This window comes from Malaclemys terrapin, chromosome 4, assembly GCF_027887155.1.
Source record: "Malaclemys terrapin pileata isolate rMalTer1 chromosome 4, rMalTer1.hap1, whole genome shotgun sequence".
Classification (NCBI taxonomy): domain Eukaryota; kingdom Metazoa; phylum Chordata; order Testudines; family Emydidae; genus Malaclemys; species Malaclemys terrapin.
In genome coordinates, this window is record NC_071508.1 from 48,910,324 (window position 1) to 48,934,139 (window position 23,816).

A 23,816-nucleotide genomic window follows, 5' to 3' on the forward strand; every position below is an offset into this window, starting at 1 on the left:
GTCATGTGATCGGGTATTAGAATCCCTCCAGTGGCAAGTTGCACATTCATTAGCCTTTATTAACGTAACATCACTGAGAAATGTATAATTTTTCCCAGCTATTTTGAGAAACATCAAGCTGGCTCAATACTGGGGTCTCATTTCCCAGCGTTCCTGACAGGAAGTCTGTTAGTGGAGAATAATCAATATTTTTATGCCAGCTTAGCTGCACTTTCAGAGTGCTTGTTTTAATTTTTGTCAGTGTCCTACGCAATCCTGTGATGTCCAAATCTTTTTTCCTTAGACCTATAGTATAAAAGATCTCCTAATGTTTGCCATTGTCCTCATTGTTTGTTTAAAAAACCTTCCATTTTGTGTGACAGAACCTTGCAGTGATACCAGCACTTTACCTCAGACTAGTGCTCCTGTCTGTGATGAACTTGTAAGTATGATTTTAAGATGTTATTGTTATTTTTCTGAAAGTTTTTGTTCTTTGTTTTTGATCTTACAGGCAAAATATTGTAGAAATTGAAAACGGGAATCACCTAAACTGCCAAAGGGTAAAATGTTTTTTCAAATGCAGTCCTACATATTCCACATACAAAAGAAAAAAGAGAACATTAGACATCCATTTATGAAAATCTTGGCTGTAAAGTTAGGCTCCTAAATCCTCATTTAGGGGCTAACCTAAAACCCACTGAAGTCAATGGAAAGACTCTGATTGACTTCAGTGGGTTTTGGATCAGGCTGCTAGGCACCTAAGTAGGTGGCTGATTTTCAAAAGTGCTGAGGACCAGCAGCTGTCATTGAAGAGAATGGGTATGTCTGGGTTGACAGACTCAGGTTAGTGGAGCTTGCACTACTGCACTGAAAGTAGGCTGTGTAGATCTCATGGTTCGGGCTGAAGCTCGGACTCTGAAGCCTGGGGATGGGGGTAGACTTCAGAGCCTGAGTTCCAACCCAAGCCTCAACTTCAAAGCACTATCTGCACAATTCTTTTTAGATCACTAGCACAAGCCTCAATTCCTCAAGTGTCTCATCCTGGGCTGGGAGACTTGCTTCTGTGGGCAGTCTGCAGGCAACATGGATGTACCCAGTGAGGCAGTGCACATGCATAAGTACTTTGCTAAATCAGGGCCCAAAAGAGACACTAGTCCTGCAGATGCATTTTATTTGATAATGTAATGCACTATAGCTGCCTTGCCTGCCCCCAAAGGATTTCCCCAGCCCAGGGGGATCTTGGGTGGTGTAGTAGCTTCTATGCTACCCCTCTGCCTAAGGCAGTCACATGGACTGTGGCCAGTCATCCTTGTACAGTCAGAGAATACAAAAGTGGCTTATGGCTACCTTTGCACATATCTCATCCTGAGCTGTGCCAAAAACCCCTCAGCTGTCACTTAGCATCTGAGCCTGTATTATGTTGCATGCATACAAAGGGGCAGAGTTAAGGCTGAGGTACAACTATAACACTGGCAATTCCTACTGTTGGAGTGCTTCACTTTGCAACCCTAACATTCTTTTACTGTGTTCGGGTTTTTTAAATGTAATTTCCTAGGTTTATAAAAGAGAAACCATAAAAACAAAGAAATTCCAGGTTGGAGAACTTTTTGCTAGACATCCCTAGGACACTGTCATGGACAAGGTGTGCCGGGGTTCCTGGTGAGTGCTTTAGTGTGTGCTTTGAATGAATCAGGGCTTTATTCAGAGGTTTGATCATTATGCAGTGGGTACTACAGTTCTTCCATGTACCAGCTTGACAAATGCTTTATGGTGGATAGTGTTGCCAATGAGTAAAGGTGCAGCAATTCCCATTTGAAGAAGAGTACCACCAAAGTTTACTCACTAATCACTGTGACAAATGACTTAGTATGGGAATGCTGCTTAAACTGTCAGGTTCCAGTCCTGATGTTATTGCTCAGTTGTTAATTAAATTAAATCCCTTGGGTCCATAGGGCTCAAATTGTGTATTTTATAATTAATTCATGTGTTTCACATTACTTGCTAAAGCAGTCTCTTAGCTTCTCCACGGCTGCGTGGAACTGAGTTGATGATTGCCAGTATAGGAAGGGAAGGAACGTCTTTGTTACTGTAAAATATGTCTTTGTGCATTACCCATTGTTATTCTTTAGAAGTATTTTCATTTGAATATTAAATGAAAATCATTCAGCCTAAGCTGTACCATTTAGAACTAGCTATTCTCCAAATTAGGTTTGAATACAGTTTTTGCTTTCAAATGCATTGTTTATGCAGCTATAAATTTTCATCTCCTGTCCTACTGGCATTGCAATTTAGGGTAGCATTTAAAGTATTCCTTTTAAGATGTGAAACTATTTATTTTTTCAGGCGGAGGTAAAAGAAGCAATTGTTAGTAATATGGCTAATAACCAAAAGGAAGCAGTTTTTCAGAATTCAAATGCAGGAGAAACCAGCTGCAAGTTACTAACTGCACAAAATGTAATGGAGGACCCCAGCTGTTCACACAGAAAAGATTCCAGTCCAGTGGTAATTACTTCTTGAAACTGACAGCAACAGTACACATTGAAGGAAATTATGTTTATTTTTTGCTTATTTATTTGTATTATAGTAGTCTAGAGGCCCCAGTCAGGGGACCACTATGCCTGTGCTATACAGACAAGTAATGAGAAGGCAGTCCCTGTTCCAGAGAACTCATGATCTAGGAGCTTATATTTAATTATACTATATTTTGTCTATATTTACTATATAACATTAGAAACAAAGCAAGCTGTGGAGTTGGCTACAACCAAAAAGAGGTGCTTGCTCTATAGTTATAGTTGGGTGAACAAAATGAAACACCATTGCAGACCCATATTTCTGTCTTGAGGACCAAATCCTAAACACAGAACACAGCACTAGTAATTGGAATGTGTCCTGGAGAGTTCCATGGTTGGGGAGTCTAGAAAGCTATAAATCCTTCCCACCTGAGATGAGGAGCAGCAGCATAGCTGTTCAATGGCATTCTGCAATCAGACAGATAGGTATTCTTGTGAAAAACTTTGTATCTATGTGCCTAGAATGACTATCCTTAGATGAAAACTAATCATTTATGGTGTATTTCAGGTGATCTGCCAGTTGAAAGGAGGTACTCAAATACTCTGCATAAACAATTCTGGCACAAGAGAACTGAAAACAGTTCATCTGGTTCCCCAGTATCAAAACCAACATAATTATCTTCAGTCAGGTACAAAGAAAATGAAAATTTAAACTAATGTGTCAGACATTGTGCCACAAATCATTAATGTGTATCTACGTGTTTGTGTTTCTAAGCAACATTGGTGCTGAGATGAGCCAGGACTACCACCAATTACTCTTTATTATTTTATGGTTTCTGCTAGGTACTTCACAAAAAGACCACAAGAATGCTACAATAGATGTGCTGAAATTAATGAATTGGTCATATGATGTTAATAAGCAGATTACATTCAGTAGGAAGCAGTTTGTCCAAGCCACACGCATTCTCAAGGATGACACCCACTTGCATTTACCCAAGCTTGCCACCAAATGTTACTCTTTCTCCAAAAATAAAAAGCAGCTGAAGGGGCATGGATTTAGCATTAAGATTTTCATCTACAACAGCAATGCTGTATGCAGGGCCGGCTCCAGGATTTTTGCCGCCCCAAGTGGCGGAAAAAAAAAATAAATAAAAAAGAAGCCGCGACCGCGATTGGTGGCAGCTCCACCGCGCCGCTTTCTTCTTAGGCGGCAATTCAGCGGCAGGTCCTTCCCTCCGAGAGGAACTGACGGACCCGCTGCCGAATTGCCGCCAAAGAGCCCAACGTGCCGCCCCTTCCCCTTGGCCGCCCCAAGCACCTGCTTGCTGGGCTGGTGCCTGGAGCCGGCCCTGGCTGTATGTGCATGTAGTTTAATGGTAACATTTTAGTAAGCTTCTCTTTCCTCCAGCAGCATGACTTTCTTAAGAGCCATCTTACCATTGTCTCCTTCCATGTTGTTTTTAGTATTATCTGTTGTTTGTATTGCAGTAGAGCCAATGGGCACCAATCTGAGATTAGGGTCTGATTATGTTAGGCACTGTAAAAACATGACTAACAGGCTCAGTTTCACAAGGTGCAGAGCATTTCCAACCCTGATTGACTTCGGTAGATTCTGCAGATGCCCAACATATTTGATATAGTGTAAAAAAGCCAAACAAGGCCCTTACCAAGGATAAATCTGAAAGATCCAAAATGAGGAAAATATTTATATTGAAATTCCAAATTCTATTACAGTCACAATATCTCCAGAGGAGAGGATGGTGAAATCATATCAGAGAACTACCATATGTCTTTATCTCCCATTTGACCAGACTTTCTTCCATTTTACTCACCTTCATAGTATAAAACAGAGGGCAATGGGAGGCCCAGTATTAGAAGAACCAGAAATTAAGTCCATTAAAGTCCCAGAGCGATGGACCCCAAAAGTTTCCAATTTGAGCTTTTTTCTGAGCTCCATTTTTTCTTACAACATCTGCAAGAAGGCATCTATAAATTAATTTCAGATAGCAAGATTCATTTCGTCAATCTCATAGAGTCTAATCTTTTTTTTTTTCAAACTGGTGTGGAGGATTAATATGAATTAAAGTGAGTGGGACTGTTCACGTACTTCAAGTTAAGCATGTGCTTGAGTGAATTGCTGAATCAGGACCTATGTAAAGAAACCCCCTCTAGGGCTATGGCCTCCTCCTTATTTTTCTAGCTGTAATTTCTTGTTCATAGGCAAATACTTCTGCTCCAAGTGCATTCTTTTGACTTTCAAAGTTGTAAAATAAGAGTCCGAAATAAATACAATGAAAGTTTCTGTCAGTTACTTATTTATAAAGGTATTTTAGGCTATAAAATTTGGATTTGGAGTATTTTTAAACATACTCTGATGCATTTAAGGTCAAAGAGTAAAGGCCTCTGATGGTCAACTTGTTGACCAACTGGTGATGGCCTTTGGTGGCTGTGTGCAGTTGTTTAGTACACCTCTACCTCGATATAACGCTGTCCTCAGGAGCCAAAAAATCTTACCGCGTTATAGGTGAAACCGCGTTATATTGAACTTGCTTTGATCCGCCGGAGCACGCAGTCCCGCCCCCCCGGAGCACTGCTTTGCCACCTTATATCCGAATCCGTGTTATGTCAGGTCGCGTTATATCGGGGTAGAGGTGTATTTAATTCCCAAATGCAACCCTTTTGCAAATTTAAAAGAAATGTTTCTGGAGAGATATCTTCTGGGCCCTCCATTAACAATATTTATTGTGGGGGAAGCATGAGTTTGGTTCCAAGCTAATCTATGACAAAGAAGCGGAGATGAAAGATGAACTCCGGAAATGTCTTTTTTTTAAATAAAAGAAAGGCTTAAAGATGCTAAATGGCACATCTGTTCCCACAAGTTTAGGCTTTGATCCTGAAAACACTTATGCATGTGCTTAACTTTATGACCTATGAGCAATCCAATTAACTTCATATAAACTTTTTCTTATCAGATATGCCTAACACTATGACATCTCTGCTGGGACAATTTTTGCCAATTCCAGGTAAAGTGGATCTCAATGAACAACAGGTGAGGAAGCCTTTAAAAAAAAAAAAAGAAAAAAAAGTAAATATACTGTCATTTCTTCTCTTAAGGCTTCTCATTCATTCATAAAATGGGATATTCATTCGACTTAGGGAAGTAACCAACACATTGTAAATTCTGTAAAGACCCTATAAATCAAAATTTCTAGCTGTTATGTACATGTTGCTGTAACGCTTGGCTAGGTCTGCATCCAGTGGTACAATAAGATATATTGAGGCCTGTGATTTCAATATCATTTTTGGAAGAATGAAGGTGAACCCAGTGTTAAGAACATACCTTTCAGCAAGAATGTAATTATTACAGTATCAAGATCTTGAATTTGGAGTTCATATATGAGCTGTTATGATTGGAAACTGTTTCAGGTGTTGTCTACACAGTGCCACAATCTGGACTATCGGTGTGTGATTTGTAGAGCTTTTTGAAGTGTTCCACTCGACCCTTCTAGCTTTCATGATCTAAAAGTTATCTACTCTGAGTTAACATAGTCCTGTCTGAAACAGGAATACATCAATATGAACTAGGTACCTTTTAGTTCATGTCAGCAGAATTTACACAGAGTAGTCAGAGAGCAACAGTTTAGTGTGCTCTACAGATCACATACCTGTAGTCCAGTCTGTGACACCATACAGACAAGGCATTAGAGACTTGTTTCTGTTTGTAAATGAAATCACAACTTCCTGATTTTTGCCTGGAAAGGCGGAAACTCTTCATCCAGAAGCTTTGAAGAGAGAACATGAGCTAAGAATAGCAGTCTGAAAATTCACACTTGTGAGGTGCCAATTACCCTTCAACTCCCATTCAAATCTGTCAGAGTTGAAGGTGGTCAGCACCTTGGGGGATTGAGCCATAATTGGAAGAAATTCCCACCATATATAAAATATGAAATGGTTTTGGAATTAAAACTCACTTTTGCCTTCTGTGTGCGTTTGTGAGTGTTTGTTTAAAATGTCAAATTTTGAAGTGGAGCAATCACAACCCAATGCATAATACATATGCTGGGTATTAATTTTTTCTGCCATTGTAAGCACTCTGGCAAGCATCCTCCGTTGTACTTCAGTACTTCTCCTCTACTCACCCTGGTTAGGACTTAAAATGTTCATTGTTATTATGCTTTATAAGTATTCAGGTTGTTATCCTTGTTATTTATCTATTATCACCGCGGTAGTTGTTGGAACAGTGTGATAGTTTAAATAAAACAATGGGACCGAAGCCTGATAAGAAGATAGAAAGCCCTGGATTTCTAGTCTATCAGTACAAATAGAGTTCAAACCAATAGTGACTGGAAGTTATTACGTGATGACGTGTGATTTGAATTATATTAATTTGAATGAAATGTGTCAGATGAATTTGTGGCTCAGGCGAATTCCTAGTGGATAAGTGTCTATATAAAAAGGGGAGAGGAGAGAAACCCCAAGCACTGAATGGAGTAAGGTGCTGGAAGTGTTCTCTTATCCATAAAGATAGTGACTGCAGGTCAGGGGTGAGACACACTGGAAATGTGGTGTAAAGAAATTTGCAGTTTTGTTTTCCATATCTTTCTGTATCCTCTATTTCTACATTCCTTCCCGTCCTCTTCTTCCCAACAGTTCCCTGTTTTCTCCTTCCATCTGTATAACCTCCCAACATAGCCCCAGCCTTTCTTTTCCTGATCCTCTCCAAAAAAGGTCCTAACCGTTGTTACTCTTTTTAAATTTCAAATGCTCTGGGGCCAGTCAAAGGGTTTATTACATTTAAACTCAATGGAAAACATCAGTGGCCAGTGGCTACTGACTGCTGGAATTAAAAAGAGATTGGACCCAGACTAGACAGCAGCATGAAAATACTGTGCCAGTGCTGAACAGCATAAATGAAACTTACTGCTAGTTCTCTGTAATAATGAGGACAAGGGTCCTGGCATATCGAACCTTTCTAAAGAATGTGACTACATATTTTCCCAAGATCTGTGCCTCCATTCGTTTTATTAGTAACTTTCGCGTGATTAAACCAGTCCACTGTTCTCTGTCTCATTCTCATAGTCACAGACATGATTTGTCTTTATTAAAAATTATCAAAAACAGATTTTTTGCTTATTATTTTGAACAGCTTGAGAACGGATCCTTACAATCAGTAGCTAGCAGTGCCACATTCCAATCAGAAGTAAATCTTCAAGGGCCAACAAAAATGACTTTAGTTGGGTAAGAAACACAAAATCTTTAATTTTCTACTAATTTCAGTGTCAAGTTATTTTGTTTCAGAGTGGTAGCCGTGTAAGTCTGTATCAGCAAAAAGAACGAGGAGTACTTGTGGCACCTTAGAGACTAACAAATTTATTTGGGCATAAGCTTTCGTGGGCTGAAACCCACGTAATCGGATGTATGCAGTGGAAAATACTGTAGGAAGATATATATACACAGAGAACCATTGTAATATTTCTTGTCGTTTTGGAGAGTTAACTTCAAGCACTGATATTGTTGTTCTTAATATGTCTTTTCCCCTCTCTTCTTCAGCAAAACTGAAACTAACAGGAAAGTGAAGCTTTGCACTGGGGAAGGAGGAGTGCTCCAACCTTTAAAGGGACAGGCATCACATTTCCCCACCCTACTTTAAAAAACTTCCCTAATCTATGTACATTATCATTTATGTGGCTAACAGGAAACACCTTAAAGACTTAACAGTGAGCTTCATTGACATGTTGCTCATCCGTCCAACTTCTTTTTCAAAACTTTGGAGTGTCTGCCCAGTGTTTCTTGATTTCAAGGTGCTTTTGTTATCACCTTGATCTTAATCCAATTCACCTTGAGCTTCTCAATTCAAGATCTGCCTGAGAATGGTGGATACTTTCCTTCAATCACAAGGGTAAAACAACTGATTGTCCATGAAGGTGAACTTTCACCTGGAGTATCCCTTTGGGGACTAACTTATCTCCAGTATAAGTCTTCAAAACCATGAGGTGTCTTCCAGAGCAGTGGTTCTCAGCCTTTTTCTTTCATGCTATAAAATCTCCATGGCTCACCTGTGCCACAACAGTTGTTTTTCTGCATATCCAGTAGATTGAAAGCTACGTCCGGCATTAGGGCGTAGCAAGCAGGGCAATTGCGCGGGGCCCCACACCACAGGGGGCCCTGCGAAGCTAAATTACTCGGGTTTCGGCTTCAGTCCAGGCAGTGGGGCTCAGGCTTCAGCTTCAGCCGCAGACCCGAGCGAGTCTAATGCCAGCCCTGCTCTCTGTTTTCTTTTGGCAGATCCCCTGAAACCTGCTTATGCCCCCCAAGGGGCCCCGGACCTCTGGTTGAGAACCACTGTTCCAGAGGAACTTGTGACAACATCTGGTGATAGGTAGATGCAGAACTCAGTGAGATGGCAGCTCCAGTATCAAGCTGCATTCTTGTAGGAACTCCCTCGATCAAGAATGTGACCAAGATAGCATCTCTTACTCCAGCTTCTCAAAGCAGACGTAGTGCTAGGTCTTGATCAGTGTCACTAGAAATCTTGTCTTTTTCCATATGATGAATTCCCAACTTCCATCCTTTCTTAGGTTCAGTCTCCAGAGGTGTCTTCTTAGATGTATGGCTACTCTGTGTTGCTGGTAATTGAACTGTGTGACAGGTCACAGCAATGTGTCCTTTCTTTTTGCACTTCCTGAAGATAAGCTGGCATGCCCAGCATTCCTTCTCAGCACATGTGGTTTATGCATAACAGCCACACAGAAGTTCCTTAGGTTCCCGTGGTCCTCTGTCTCGCCAATGCAGGAGGGGAACTTCTTGATTCACATTAAATTTCAGCAAATCCTTCTCTGCAGTCTCCATGACAATTGCTATCTCAACAGCCTTCTTGAATGTGTAAGGGCTAATACAGTCAGTAACTTTTTCCAGTTCTGGTCATTGCATAATCCAGAGACAAATTGGTCATGTAGGGCATCATTTAATGTTTGTTGGAACTGACTGTGTTCTGACAACATCCTGAGAGCAGCAACAAATTGTGCTTCCGAATCTCCACTTCCCTGATGTCACTGATGGAACCAATATTATTCTGCTTCATCAGCGGGGTAGGAAAAAATGTTCCTGCATTGTTGCAGAAATTGTGGCAGATGTAGCAGTTCAGGGCACAGCTGGAGACAGTAGGTCACACAGGTGTCCATATGCTTTTGAACCCATCATTGTCAGCAAGATTGAAATTCTTTGCATGTCTGAAATGGAGTTGCAAGCAAGAAATTGCTCAAAACATTCAAGGTACACTACCCATGATTTCTGGTTTTCATCGAACTCACCAACATTGCCCACAAGAGTTGCCATTTCTCTGCTCTCCTGTTGGACTTCACATTTCCTGAAGGTCTTCTTTCATAGAATCATAGAATATCAGGGTTGGAAGGGACCTCAAGAGGTCATCTAGTCCAACCCCCTGCTCAAAGCAGAACCACAGTGAAACTTTTTTTTCCATTTTACTGTACACGAGCTGCACTTAATCTGCCTCTTCTGACTGTGTCTACACTGCAGAATGCAGAATTTTTCCTGTGGTTGCACTTGGGCTCCCTCTCTGCTTGCTTCTTCCTCATTGCTTTGTTTGCACAACTCCAGCAGTAACTGCAGAACCCTTTATCCTTCAATTTTATTTGCCTGCTTCTCCCTCTCTAGCTAGCTGGCTCTCACAGTCCCAGCAGCAAAAAGCAGCAGTTTGTCACTTTGTGCCTCTGAGTCTAGATCAGGGGTCTCAAACTCAAATGACTATGAGGGCCGCATTACTGACACCTCCCCCACGCCACCCTCGACCCCGCCCCCACTCCACCCCTTCTTTGAGGCCCCGCTCCTGCCCCACCTCTTCCCACCCCTTCCCTTCCCCCATTCCAACCCCTTCCTCGAAATCCCCACCCCAACTCTGCCCCCTCCCTGCCCCCAGGGGGTACAGGAGGGGTGTGGGGTGTGGCAGGGGCTCAGGGCAGGGAGTTGGGGTGTGGGGTGCAGCAGGGGGCTCAGGGCAGGGGGTTGGGGTGCAGGAGGGGTGCGGGGTGCGGCAGGGGGTTCAGTGCAGGGGGTCAGGGTTCAGGAGAGGTGTGGGGTACAGCAGGGGGTCGGGGTGCAGCAGGGGGTCCAGGGCAGGGGGTCAAGGTGCAGGGTGCGGCAGGGGGTCAGGGTGCGAGGTACGGCAGGGGGTTGGAGTGCAGGAGGGGTGCGGCAGGGGATTCAGGGCAGGGGGTCGGGGTGCAGGATGCGGAAGGGGGCTCAGGGCAGGGGGCTGGGGTGCAAGAGGGGTGCGGAGTGTAAGAGGGGTTTGGGGCAGGGGGCTCAGGGCAGGGGGGTTGGCTGCAGGACTGGTTCAGGGGGCGGGCTGTGGCCTGGCACGCACTGGGAACAGGGTAGGCTCCCTGTCTGCCCTGCCACCGTGCTGCTCCGGGAAGCGGCCGGAACCTGGGGGAGGAGGGGCACAAGGGTCTGTGTGTTGCTGTTGCTTCAGGCACCGCCCCCAGCAGCTCCCATTGGCCGGGAACGGGGAACTGCGGCCAGTGGGAGCTGCTAGGGGCGCTGCAAGAAGCAAGAGCAACACACAGACCCATGTGCCCCACCTTCCCCACGTTCTGGCCACTTCCCGGAGTGGCGCGGGGGCAGGGCAGGCAGGCAGGGAGCCTACCCAGCCCTGGTGTGCGTCGGGCTGGAGCCACTCTAGGTAAACGCTGGAGGAGGGTGGGGGGGCCGCGAGGAGCTCACGGGCTGCAGAAAATAACCCTGCGGGCTGCGTGTTTGAGACCCCTGGTCTAGATGAACTTTTTTCTTTTTGATGATCATGATGATGATGATTGTCTTCTTCAGGCAAAGGGAGCACTAGATACTCATGGGATAAAAATTCCTCATCACTAATATATTCTATCTGAACCCAGCACAGAAGGAGATAGACACAGAGGGAGCTGATAAAAGCACAGGTGACTGCTGTGATGGTAGGTTTATTGTTCAGCAGGAATACTGAAACTAACACAAAAGTGAGGCTTTGCACTGGGGCAGAGGGGTATGCTCAAACATTTAAAGGGACAGGACACCACAGTTGCAACCTGCAAATAGTGGCTTCCTCTGTGCTGCTCTATTTAGAGCACTTAATTTCAATCACTGTCATACTCTCCAGTGGTGTATTGGTCCCATTGATTCCCAACATTCTGTTCGCTTTTTTGACTGCTGCTGCACATTGAGCGGATGTTTTCAGAGAACTATCCACAAAGACTCCAAGATCTCTTTCTTGAGTGGTAACAGCTAATTTAGAACTTATCATTTTGCATGTATAGTTGGGCTTATGTTTTCTGGGGTTACTTTGCATTCATCAACATTGAATTTCATCTGCCATTTTGATGCCCAGTCATCCAGTTTTATGATATCCCTTTGTGACTCTTCGCAGTCTGCTTTGGACTTAAGTATCTTGAGTAATTTTGTATCATCTGCAAAATTTGCCACCTCACTGTATACCACTTTTTCCAGATCATTTATGAATATGTTGAACAACACTGGATCCAGTACAGATCCCTTGGTGACCACTATTTACCTTTCTCCATTCTTAAAACTGACCATTAATTCCTACCCTTTGTTTCCTGTCTTTTAACCAGTTACTGATCCATGAGAGGACCTTCCCTCTTATCCCATAATGGCTTGCTTTACTTAAGAGCCTTTGGTGAGGGACCTTGTTAAAGGCTTTCTGAAAGTCCAAGTATGCTATATCCACTGGAGCACCCTTGTTCATATATTTGTTGATCCCCTCAAATAATTCTAATAGGTGAGGCACGATTTCCCTTTACAAAAGCCATGAAACAAACCTTGTTTTAGTTTGGGATTTTTTGGATCAGTACATGTATCTTCTCCCTTCTGCACTCCAAATTCTTTGCAAAACTCTTTGTAGTGCTGCAGATTTATCCCATACTCTAACTCTTCAGTAAAACCTCAGCTGAGAACTTCAATAAAAAACAGATTCTCCTCTCTCCCCATCACCTTTCCGTAGGCCCAGTCACATTTGGGGTTCTTTCCTTTCTTTCAGCTCTGAAATATTTCAAGAATTTGACATTCCTTTATTTCATGCTAGATTAAAAAAAAAATTGAGAAAACCTATATAATATGCTTTAAAAAAAATCTGTGTTTATCTGACATCTCCTAACCCGTCCCATAGGCCTGCTGTGTGTTCCAGCAGACTCCATAGTTGATGTGATGTTACAAGCATAGTGCATGCTAGGTATCACTTGGAGTCAGTGATTTGGACTTTGGGGACCTGAAAGAATAAAATATGTCAGTTTTAAAAGTTAATTTATATGCTGATGACTCGAAATCTAACTATGGAGAATTCACCATATAATTCTATAGCTAATGAATCTTTCTTAATTATGATGTATTTGAAAATCATCTTTAAATAATATTGATACCTGATGCTAAAAAGTCAGTATTTGTGGTTTAGGGGAAAATAATCATAATTAATTTTCATAAGTTTTTACATTAAAATATCATCTAATATCTTTTTTCTTTTTTAATCTTTATAGATTGCCTCTTAGTTCATGGGATACAAAGTCTAAAAAACCGTGTAACTGTACCAAATCTCAGTGTTTGAAATTGTAAGTAACTAACCAACTAGCATTTATTATGAAATATGAGCTAAGTTTATTTTGGAAAAGGCAAAGCTTAGAAAACACGAAATAGAATCCATGCATGTTCCAAAATACACAGCTAGTATGTTGGGTTAAAACCAGAGAGGGTCAGATCCTTAGTGGGTGTAAATTAGTGTAAGCCCATTGTGGTCATTGTAGCTAGGCCTGTTTACACCGCCTGTGGATCTAGCCCAGAGGTGTACATGACTACATGTGGTCCAGAGTTTTGAAGAATAAAACTTGAAACTAAATAATATTGATTATAATATGTGGCAAAAACATTATGAAGTTGTATCAACCTCTGTATACTTGAGGCTCACTCCTCTCCATGCGTGTATATATAAATATATATATAGGGAGAGATACAGATGCTGATACAATTTCATTATGTCATTATGTTTTTGGCATAGATTATAAAATGTGTGAGAGAGAAGTAAGCATCAGATATAGTGTGTGTGTGTGTGAGACGTATATGTTTCTTGTTTGGTTACCAGAAATTCTTTCTTGAAACAGGAGAATGATGAAAAATAGTTAATTTTTATATATATTTGCTTTGTTAATCACAGATATTGCGATTGCTTTGCCAATGGTGATTTTTGCAACAACTGCAACTGTAATAATTGTTACAACAATCCACTTCATGAAACTGAGCGGTTTAAAGCTATTAAGGTAATAAAAGTACAATATTTATGTAGTTCAGACAGTAAAAAATACACAAGTGTTTTTGTTTGGTTTTGGTTTGGTTTCAAAAAGAGTGAAAAATAGAGGGCTAATTGCTATGCAAGAAGCAATATAGTATATCTGTCTCAGCTGTTACTACGGAATTATATTATCTAGCTAATTTTTGTAAAATTTGTAACATAAAAAAAAATCTATTCTCCAAAGGTAGGTGCTTTGTAATAACTCTGTATTACTTGGTCTGTGCTCCTAGAGTGCAACTGTTAAGAATTCCTCAATATGGTTCTAAGCACTGTGAATAGTGGTAGTAGCTGATGTTGATTTCATCAGACTGAGAGTTTTGTCACATCTGATCACACAAAGCCATGACACTTCATTGCATCATACCCTTGGACTTCTTTCTGTGTCAGCCTGGCTCTTTGGATGGTAAAGCTGGAGAGGTTTGGACTCTCCAAGCAGGTGCCTGAAGTCCTCCTTGCTACTTCAGATTGCATCCTGGAGAGTACATTTGGTTGCTGTTTCAGTTTTGTGTATCACCATGCTGAAGGCAGACCAGTTTCTCTGCTGTCCCTTTTCCTCAGATTCATGAGGGGCTTGTTACATTTAAAGCCTGCCTTTTAGAAGTCCTTGGTGTCATGAAATCTTAAGGCCTGATTGAAAACCCATTGAAGTCAATTGAAAGACTCCCATTGTCTTCAACAAAAGGGCTTTAGATCAGGCCCTTAGTATGATATTTATAAATCTGATGAAACCTCCTCAGATAAATACCAGTGACTTCAAGTATGGAATGTTATATTTCTGGTGAAAGTCGCTTTAGTTTGCACAGTGAGTGAGCTTTAGCATTTCGTGATTGAACCATATTATATTAAGATTATTTAAGAATAACGTGTTGTGTACCAGACTGATCCTAAGTGAGCCGGAGAGAGTAGGAGTCACTAGAGTTTACCATAAGAGGGAGAGCACGTGGTACCATTGATGGAGCCCTGTCAGCTCAGAATTTTGAGTTATAGGAATTCCCACTTACCTTACACTAGATATCCAGACTCAGAGGTGTGGGTCTATTGCACATACCTCAGAGAATAAGAATTACAGGAAAGTACTTTTTCTTTCATAAGCACAGTTGATCTTGTATTTTACATAAAGACAATTTCTGTGCAGGGCCGGCTCTAGGCTTTTTGCCGCCCCAAGCAAAAAACATTTGGACAGACACTGACCCCCCAAGTGCCCAAGACGCGGGGGTCCCCTGGTGGGGCAGTATCCGCTGCCCCACTCGGAACTGGGCTCTGCCTCTCCCCGCCCAGGGCAGGCAGCACGGGGCTGAGGCGGGGGAGGTGCACGGCGGGCTGGGTCCGGGGGCAGGAGGGGGCAGCGGCCAGGGCCGGTGCAAGGAAGTTTCGCGGCCTAGGCGAAACTTCCACCTTGGGCCCCCCCAGCCCTGCGGAGGCTCCCCGCTCCGCCCTGAGGTGCCCCCACCCGCAGCAGCTCCCCCGCCGGGGAGCTGTGCGGCAGCTCCCCACCCCAGCTCACCTCTGCTCTAATTCTCCTCCCCGCCCAGGCTTGTGGCGCCAAACAGCTGATTGGTGCCGCAAGCCTGGGAGGCGGGAGAAGTGGATCAGCGACGGTGTGCTCGGGGAGGGGACGTAGCAGAGGTGAGTTGGGGTGGGGAGCCCTGTGGCAGCTCCCCCCCCCCATCCTGAGGCACCCCCGCGGCAGCTCTCCAACCCCCTGGCCCGGGGAACCGTGCGGCAGCTCCCCACCCCTGCTCACCTCTGCTCCGCCTCCTCCCCGAGCACGCCGCCCCCGCTCTAATTCTCCTCCCCTCCCAGGCTTGTGGCACCAAACAGCTGATTGGCGTTGCAAGCCTGGGAGGCGGGAAAAGTGGAGCGGCAACCGCGCGCTCGGGGAGGGGGCGTAGAAACGCTGTTTAAAAAAAAATTGGGGACACCGCTTTTTGGCGCCCACAAATCTCGGCGCCCTAGGCAACCGCCTAGTTTGCCTTAATAGTAGCACCGGCCCTGGCGGCGGCAGTTCCCTGGCAGCTCGGGCTACCCAGCCACTTGCCCTGTCAGCGCGCGAGCCGGGATCCGCGTGCTCTGCACAGCCCACTCGGGCGGGGAAACGCCATGTCGCCCTGGGGAGACTAGAGCAGAGCAGCAGCGGCAGCAGGACCCCACCCCCTCCCTGCATCCCGGGCCTCACTTCCCTCCCTCCCCGGCTCCTCTCACACAGGCTGGACTGCAGTTCAGGCTGCCCTGCCGCTGGAGAACCAGAGCATCATCCCCGGAGCCGAGCCCCTCTCGCCGCCGCAGCCCGGGCTCAGCTCGGGTGATGATGCTCTGGCTCTCCAGCGGCAGGGCAGCCTGAACTGCAGTCCAGCCTGTGCAACTCAGGCTGCCACAAGCGCCATCTAGCTACTGAAGCCAGAACTGCAGTATCAGTTCCAGCTCAGCCTGAAAGCCTCAGCTGACAGGGAACATCTTGGTTCAGAGCCGGCTCCCGGCTTTTTGCGCCGGAAGCAAAAAAAAAGAAAAGGGGGGGGGGGCTGCAGTGCCGCCCCTTGGAAAGGGCTGCCCCAAGCACATGCTTGGAGCGCTGGTGCCTAGAGCCAGCCCTGTTTCTGTGTATGTCTCACATGCCAATGCTTTTTGTTCTAGGCTTGTCTTGATAGAAACCCAGAAGCTTTCCTACCAAAGATTGGGAAAGGGAAACTGGGGGATATTAAACCTCGCCACAACAAAGGATGTAATTGCAAGCGCTCAGGGTGCCTTAAGAATTATTGTGAGTGCTTTGAGGTTAGTCAAGAGAACTTTCCTAGCATTAATCATGTTCTTAATAGAAATGGATATGTTCTGATCCAGCTGTTTTTGCATAAATAATATTAGACACTAAAAATAAATATTTTTCTTTCCTCCCCTCAGATTGTTCATTCTAAATCTTATTCAACTTAGGGGGACAGATTCTTTTCCCTGATCGCCGTGGCTCACCAGCTAAGAATTTCCCCATGGGGGTGGAGGAGCTCTCAGCCAGCTCCTATGCCAGCTGCACTCCTCGCTCCAGTATTGGGGATGGGGAAAGGCTGTGTTGCGAGGAGCAAAGCACAACTTTGCTCCACTAGTTCTCAGTTGTGTGACTCCTTAAGGGGCTTGCCCCACACCTGTTCCAAAAGTATTTGAAGACAGAGGAAAGTTTCCCATTGGATTTTTGGATCAGGCCCCAAGTGCAGATTTTTCCTGTCCATGTGGAATGGTGGCCCAGTTGCTTCTGTGACATTGCCCTCCCATCTGATCCAGCATAATCTTCCACATGTCTAGAGTCCATGCTGGGGGAGCTGAAGGAGACTAGGCAGGCTAGAGGGAAGGAGCGGGTGGGCCATGTGCAGGGTCGGAGGCATACACATTCCAATCATTCCCCTCTGTGGCCCCACAGAGAATACTTGCAAAAGCTGATAATAGCCTCTTGCTCTATTGACTTTTCTCTAGTCTCCCTCTGGGAGTCTCCAGGACTGGAACAGCCAGGGTGAGTCTGTGGTAGCATGGCTCCAATGGATAGTCTTATGTATGTTTAGTAATTTATGATTTTGGTGTTTGTTGTTTTCCAGGCAAAAATTATGTGTTCCTCTATTTGCAAATGCATTGGTTGCAAAAATTATGAAGAAAGCCCAGATCGAAAAACACTAATGAACATGCCCAACTACACGGAGATTAGAAATAATGAAGAAAACATCCTTGTTTCAACATCTACATTTGAAATGTTATCAAAATCTAGAAGAGACAGGTGAATATTTGGCATTAACAAAATCAAGTCCATCTATCTGTCCAGCTATTTTAGATTTTTCTGAAGTGCCCATCACTGGGTTATCTAAAAAATAGTGACTAATATTGACTAATGGTTTGTATAACAGATATCTGTAGATCCACACATAATTTTGGATTTATAGGATTAGAAAGATCATTTAAGACAAACCATTTAGGAATACACTATGCATAGCTTAGGGTTTATAAATATTACACCTGCTTACCAAACTGCAATTACTTTTTTACTGATTGAGGGCCTGATCCTGCCCCCCCTTCTGTCCTCCCCGTCCCACTCACTTTCAGCATCCCTTCTCCCTTCATTTGTCTTTCGATTTAGCTAATCCCCTTTTAACAAAATCGTGGCCAAATAATTTTTTTAAAATGGCATTTACAAAATGTTTGCAGGTGATCACGTTGTTCAGCCTGCTTGTATGTTATACCCCTCTCCCCTCTGCCTGTTGTCTGTCTTGCCCAGATAGATTGTAAGCTATGTGGGGCAGGAACTGTCTGCTGCTCTTAACAGTGCCCAGCCCAACAGGGCCCCATCCTAGGGACCATCCTAATAAACATCATAAACATGAATAAGGATCCAAAGCCCATTGAAATCTATAGGAGTCTCTCCATTGACTTCAATGGACTTTGCATCAGGCCCAGAAGCTTCTATGCAGGATGAATTTTTCACTGCATCAACCACTGCTTTGTGTTTGTTAACCTTCATATACACCTCTACCCCGATATAACGCGACCCAATAGAAGACGAATTCGGATATAATGCGGTAAAGTAGTGCTGGGAGGGTGGGGCGGGGCTACACACTCCGGTGGATCAAAACAACTTCGATATAATGCAGTTTCACCTATAACGCGGTAAGATTTTTTGGCTCCCGAGGACAGCGTTATATCGGGATAGAGAGGTGTGTGTGTGTGTGTGTGTGTGTGTGTGTGTGTGTATATATATATATATATATATTAATTGTATTATTAATTCTGGTTTAAAAACTGCCTGGTGACTTATTTTGATTAATTTAAATAGTTTTTGTAGGCTTGCTGTTTGTGCATGTGCTTGTGAGGTTAGTTAATTAGTTAGTACTAAGTCCTGCCATTACTTTCTTGAGTCATGCTGCAGGGGGAGTGGAATGATGGCAACCATATGGTGGTTACAAGAGTCATCCTGTTGACTTGAAGCAAGATGGCTCTGTGTGCCAGGAGAGGACACTCACTGCCTTTTCCTTAAAAATTAGCAGAATATGTTTCCAGCTAATGTGTGTTGCTTCCTGCAACATATACCATGGTGCCTGACTAGGCCTCTTAAATGGTAGACCATCTTCCTTGACTGCAAAGGTGGGAATCTGACTGTTTCTTACAAAAGAGGAAAGAAATTCATAGCACCATCGTTCCCAACTTGTACTACGTGTGCAGCACTTGGATACACTTATCCCTTAGTCTGAACACTATCTTACATGTGATTAATTAGGAGGATTCAGAAGCAGCTTGTTGGCTTCTAGAGCTGTTACAAGTAGAGGAGTAAGATGTCCCACAAGAATATGCTATCTAGAAACAGTGACTCAGCTCTATGTATTTTCAGTTTCAGTAAGTTTAGTAGAGTGTAATTGTCTTTCACATATTGAGTGTTTACTATTCAAATAGTTTATATTGTTGTTTTTTTCCTGACAGGCAACCTACTACATGTATATCCTGGGAAGTGGTTGAAGCAACATGTGCTTGTCTCCTGGCACAAGCTGAAGAGGCAGAAAAAGAAACTTACTCTGTTTGTCTAGCAGAGCAAATGATCTTGGAAGAGTTTGGGAGATGCTTGTCACAGATTCTGCATTCAGAATTTAAGTCCAAAGGGCTGACAGTTGAGTAATGTACAATGTATTCTAAAACTAATGAGTGTTCACTTTATTGAGCATCACTATATTTTGAGTACTATTATTACTCAGTGGCCTGATTTTGATCTCACACTGGCTTAACTTCATTGACTTTAACTCAGTTGATTCTGAATTACAGTGATTTAAGTGAGATCAGAATCAGGACCAAAACATTTAAGAGTCACCTAGAATATTTTATTTATGTTAAAGGATTTTCCATAAAACAACATCATTGCTTTGGGCCAAATTCTGAAGTCTTTACCCAAACAAAACTGCCATTGAAATCCAAATAATTTACATGGTTTTGAGAGGAGTTTACCTAAATAAGGTATTTAAGTCAATGATTTTAGGATTAGGCCCCAAAAGAGGCCTGATTTAGGATTAGGATTAGGCCCCTTTTAGTACTATGAAAGCACTTAGTAAAATCAGAAGAGTAGAGAGCTACCTTATAACTTGTAATATACATCTTTTGGTGTTTTCTCCACTTTTCCAGTTTGGGGGAAAAATTAAATATTAAAACCAAGATTTTTAGATATAGCCTTCATTTTTGCAGTTGCAATTTTGCTCCCACAAATCTGGTAGTTAGATGTGAATGATTGATATTTATATGTGCAGTTCACTACAGCTGCCCAAAAACACCTGCAGAAATGGAGATTGGATGGAGGCGCAGCTGAAAACTAGGGCCTCAAAGTTTTCTCTAGACCTATCTCCACACCTGCTCTTCCAATTACAATGAGTAGAGCTGCACTACTTTAAAAAAGATTAAACAGTCACTGTCCATTTTTGTGGGAGTTTTGTGAATATTTGTTTTTGGTACATATATACTGTACCTGTCAATATTCAATCTACCTGCAGATAACTGTATTTTGAAGGTGTTCACATTTTTGCATCCTCACTTAGATCCACCTTTATTCTCACAATAAACATTTAATCTATTTATTTCCAAGTTTTATATGTTATCACAAATACTAATGTTCTAAAAACCCTTCCACACTGCTCTATACTGGAGTTTGATATGACAGAGCAGTGTTTTTATTTCATTTGTTTTTTCCTATTTCTCATAGTATTCTTCCACTATGTCCCTGGTCCAGCAAAGCGTTTAAATATGGGCTTAAATTTAATCACCTGGGTAATCCCATCACCTTCAACAAGGACTATTCACGTGAATAAAATTAAGCAAGTTATGTGCTTTGCTGGATGGTAGCCTAAATCTTCTTTCTAATGTCATTGTTTTTATTTAATATAACTTTGTTGTGAACCATATGTATAAAAAAGCAAATAAAGCATAAGAGATATTGTATGCTTCAGAACTTATTTTTGACAATCAGTATCTTATACTGCTTATAGGTAATTTACATGCTACAGCATTTTGTATTTTGAGCAATTTCTAGAATCAGTGTTTGAAATTAACGTCTTAATAGCTTAATTTATCACAAGGTTTGTCTACACAGCTTGATAATGCATACTAGAGGGTTGTGAATTCTAAAGCACACCGCTTGCTGCACACTAACTGGCCCACGTAGACCCTGCTGGTCAGAGGTGAAACTAAGCTGGTACGCCCCGGTACGGCGTACCAGCAAGAGTTGGTGCGCTATATCGGGGCGGATTGGCTTCCCCTGGTGGCAATTTAAAGGGCCTGGGGCTCCCAGCAGTGGCTGGAGCCCCAGGCCCTTTAAATTGACGCCAGAGCCCTGCTGCTGGAGCCCTGGGGAAGAGGCGGCGGGGCTCGGGTGGCGATTTAAAGGGTCCGGGGTTCCAGCAGCCGCTACCGCCCTGGCCCTTAAAATAGCCGCTGGAGCCCCGCCGCCGCCTCCCCAGGTCTCCGGGGATGATTTAAAGGGCCCGGGGCAGTAGCGGCTACTAGAGCCCCGGACCCTTTAAATCATCCCCGGAGCCCTGGGGAAGCGGCGGTGGGGCTTGGGCGGCAATTTAAAGGGCCTGGGTGCCTGCTGCAGGTACCGTCCCGGGCCCTTTAAATCGTTCCCGGAGCCCTGGGGTAGCGGCGGGGCTCCGGCAGCTATTTAAAGGGTCCAGGGCTCCGGCAGCCGCTACCGCCCCGGCCCTTAAAATAGCTGCCGGAGCCCCACTGCCACCTCCCCAGGGCTCCAGCAGCAGGGCTCTGGGGACGATTTAAAGGGTTCAGGGCTCCGGTAGCCGCTACCACCCCGGGCCCTTTAAATCGTCCCCAGAGCCTGCCGGAGCCCTGGGGTAGCGGCGGTGGGGCTCCGGCGGCGATTTAAAGGGCCCAGGGCTCCCACTGCCACTACCCTCTGGGGCCCTTTAAATCGCCCCCCGAGTCCCGCTGCTGGAGCCCTGGGGTAGCAGCGGCAGGGCTCTGGCGATGATTTAAAGGGCCAGGGGCTCCTGGCTGCTGCTACTGTAGCAGAGCCCCGGTCCTTTTAAAGCTCCACCAGAGGTCGGGGTCTGGGGGTAGCAGCGGCAGCCGGGAGCCCCCTCCGATGGTGATTTAAAGTGCCCGGGGCTCCAAAGGCCCCGTCTCTTCTGGTAGAGGCCACGCCTCTTCCAGTTGAGGCCCTGCCCCCTCCTAAGGACTCCGGGGTACCGGTAAGTCCTTTAAGTTAGACTCATAGACTCATAGACTCATAGACATTAAGGTCAGAAGGGACCATTATGATCATCTGGTCTGACCCCCTGCATGCTGCAGGCCACAAGACCCTTCCCTGGACTCTACCGTTGAAGTCCCCAATCCTGTGTTTTAGTGACTTCAATCGGCTGAGACCCTCCTGCTAGTGATCCCTGCCCCATGCTGCGGAGGAAGGCGAAAAACCTCCAGAGGCTCAGCCAATCTACCCTGGAGGAAAATTCCTTCCCGACCCCAAATATGGCGATCAGTAATACCCCGAGCATATAGGCAAGAGTCTCTAGCCTGACCCATGTTGGCCATTATGCTGTTCATGTACCATTGCTTGGTTTTCCTTGGCTACTATGTTTTATCATTAAACCATTCCCTCCATAAACTTATCCAACTTAATCTTAAAACCAGACAGGTCCGTCGCCCCCACCGTTTCCCTCGGAAGGCCGTTCCAATATTTCACCCCTCTGATGGTCAGAAACCTTCGTCTAATTTCAAGCCTAAACTTCCCCCCGGCCAGTTTGTATCCCTTCGTTCTCGTGTCCACATTAGTACTAAACTGGAATAATTCCTCTCCCTCCCTTGTATTAACCCCTCTGATATATTTAAAGATAGCAATCATATCCCCCCTCAGCCTTCGCTTTGTCAGACTAAACAACCCAAGCTCCTCTAATCTCTTTTCATACGACAGGTTTTCCATTCCTCTGATCATCTTAGTCGCCCTTCTCTGCACCCGTTCCAGTTTGAGTTCATCTTTTTTAAACATTGGAGACCAGAACTGCACACAGTACTCCAAATGAGGTCTCACCAGCGCCTTATACAACGGAAGCAGGACCTCCCTATCTCTACTAGATATACCTCGCCTAATACATCCCAAGACCGCATTGGCTTTTTTCACCGCCACGTCACATTGCCGACTCATAGTCCTGGGGTAGTGGCGGTGGGGAAAGTTACTTTCACCCCTGCTCCTGGTGTACACTACATGTTCCCTACTGCGCAGTAACATAGTTACTGATTCAACAGCACTACAGGAACATGCACTAGGGAGCATTTAGTGTGCGCTACCAGGGTCTAGAGAGGCCAGTTAGTACACAGCATGTTGGTGCTCTTTAAAATTCACACCCCTTTAGTGGGCATTGCTACACCATGTAGACAAACCCTCTGAAGCAAAAATTCTTCAATAAGGCTTTCTCAGGATGCCTGTTTTTGCATCATATCCAGTTGCACTGCACTAATAGGAAATTTCAGTTCAGTATTGTACAGCAGAGTTCCAATCCATCCTTTATCAATCTATATACAGATACTGTATATTGAGCCTAATTCTCCTCTCACATACATCAATGTAACCCCACTGACTCCAATGGATTTACACTGGTGAACAGAATTTCACCTATTTTATTTAGACATAAAGCATTTAAATTAGATAATCAGAGGGGAATAGTCTTATCAAATCATGCAAATATTTAGAGTTTTGAAATATCAGCAATTATACTAGCAAAATGAAAACTACAGTAATTAATAAACTTAATTTCATCAGCTGATCATCAGCTGAGGACATGAAGGGATTCCCTCTATGGTATAGTATTGCACCATTATTATTATTGTTGTTGTTTATTTATTATTAAGCTTCAACAACATGGGGATTTTACACTTTCTTCTGAAACTTATAGTGTTGGCAACTACAGAGAAAAGGTACCAAACTAGTTGAACCTTTGGCCTGGTCTGACAATTTCTCTTACTATAATATC

At 43.9% G+C, this 23,816-nt stretch overlaps 1 protein-coding gene across 1 annotated transcript in view; it reads left to right on the forward strand.

Annotated features, from left to right (window-relative positions):
* Nucleotides 1–20,744, forward strand: part of LOC128837230 (tesmin-like) — a 32,507-nt gene extending 11,763 nt beyond the window's left edge. The window contains exons 3-12 of the mRNA XM_054028220.1: nt 363–421; nt 2,323–2,481; nt 3,058–3,178; nt 5,462–5,538; nt 7,636–7,727; nt 13,031–13,102; nt 13,702–13,804; nt 16,468–16,605; nt 17,412–17,587; nt 19,279–20,744. Of these exons, the coding sequence (XP_053884195.1) occupies nt 363–421; nt 2,323–2,481; nt 3,058–3,178; nt 5,462–5,538; nt 7,636–7,727; nt 13,031–13,102; nt 13,702–13,804; nt 16,468–16,605; nt 17,412–17,587; nt 19,279–19,471 (1,190 nt within the window). The 3' untranslated portion in view covers nt 19,472–20,744. The remainder of the gene's footprint in view (nt 1–362; nt 422–2,322; nt 2,482–3,057; nt 3,179–5,461; nt 5,539–7,635; nt 7,728–13,030; nt 13,103–13,701; nt 13,805–16,467; nt 16,606–17,411; nt 17,588–19,278) is intronic.
* Nucleotides 20,745–23,816: the final 3,072 nt, after the last annotated feature.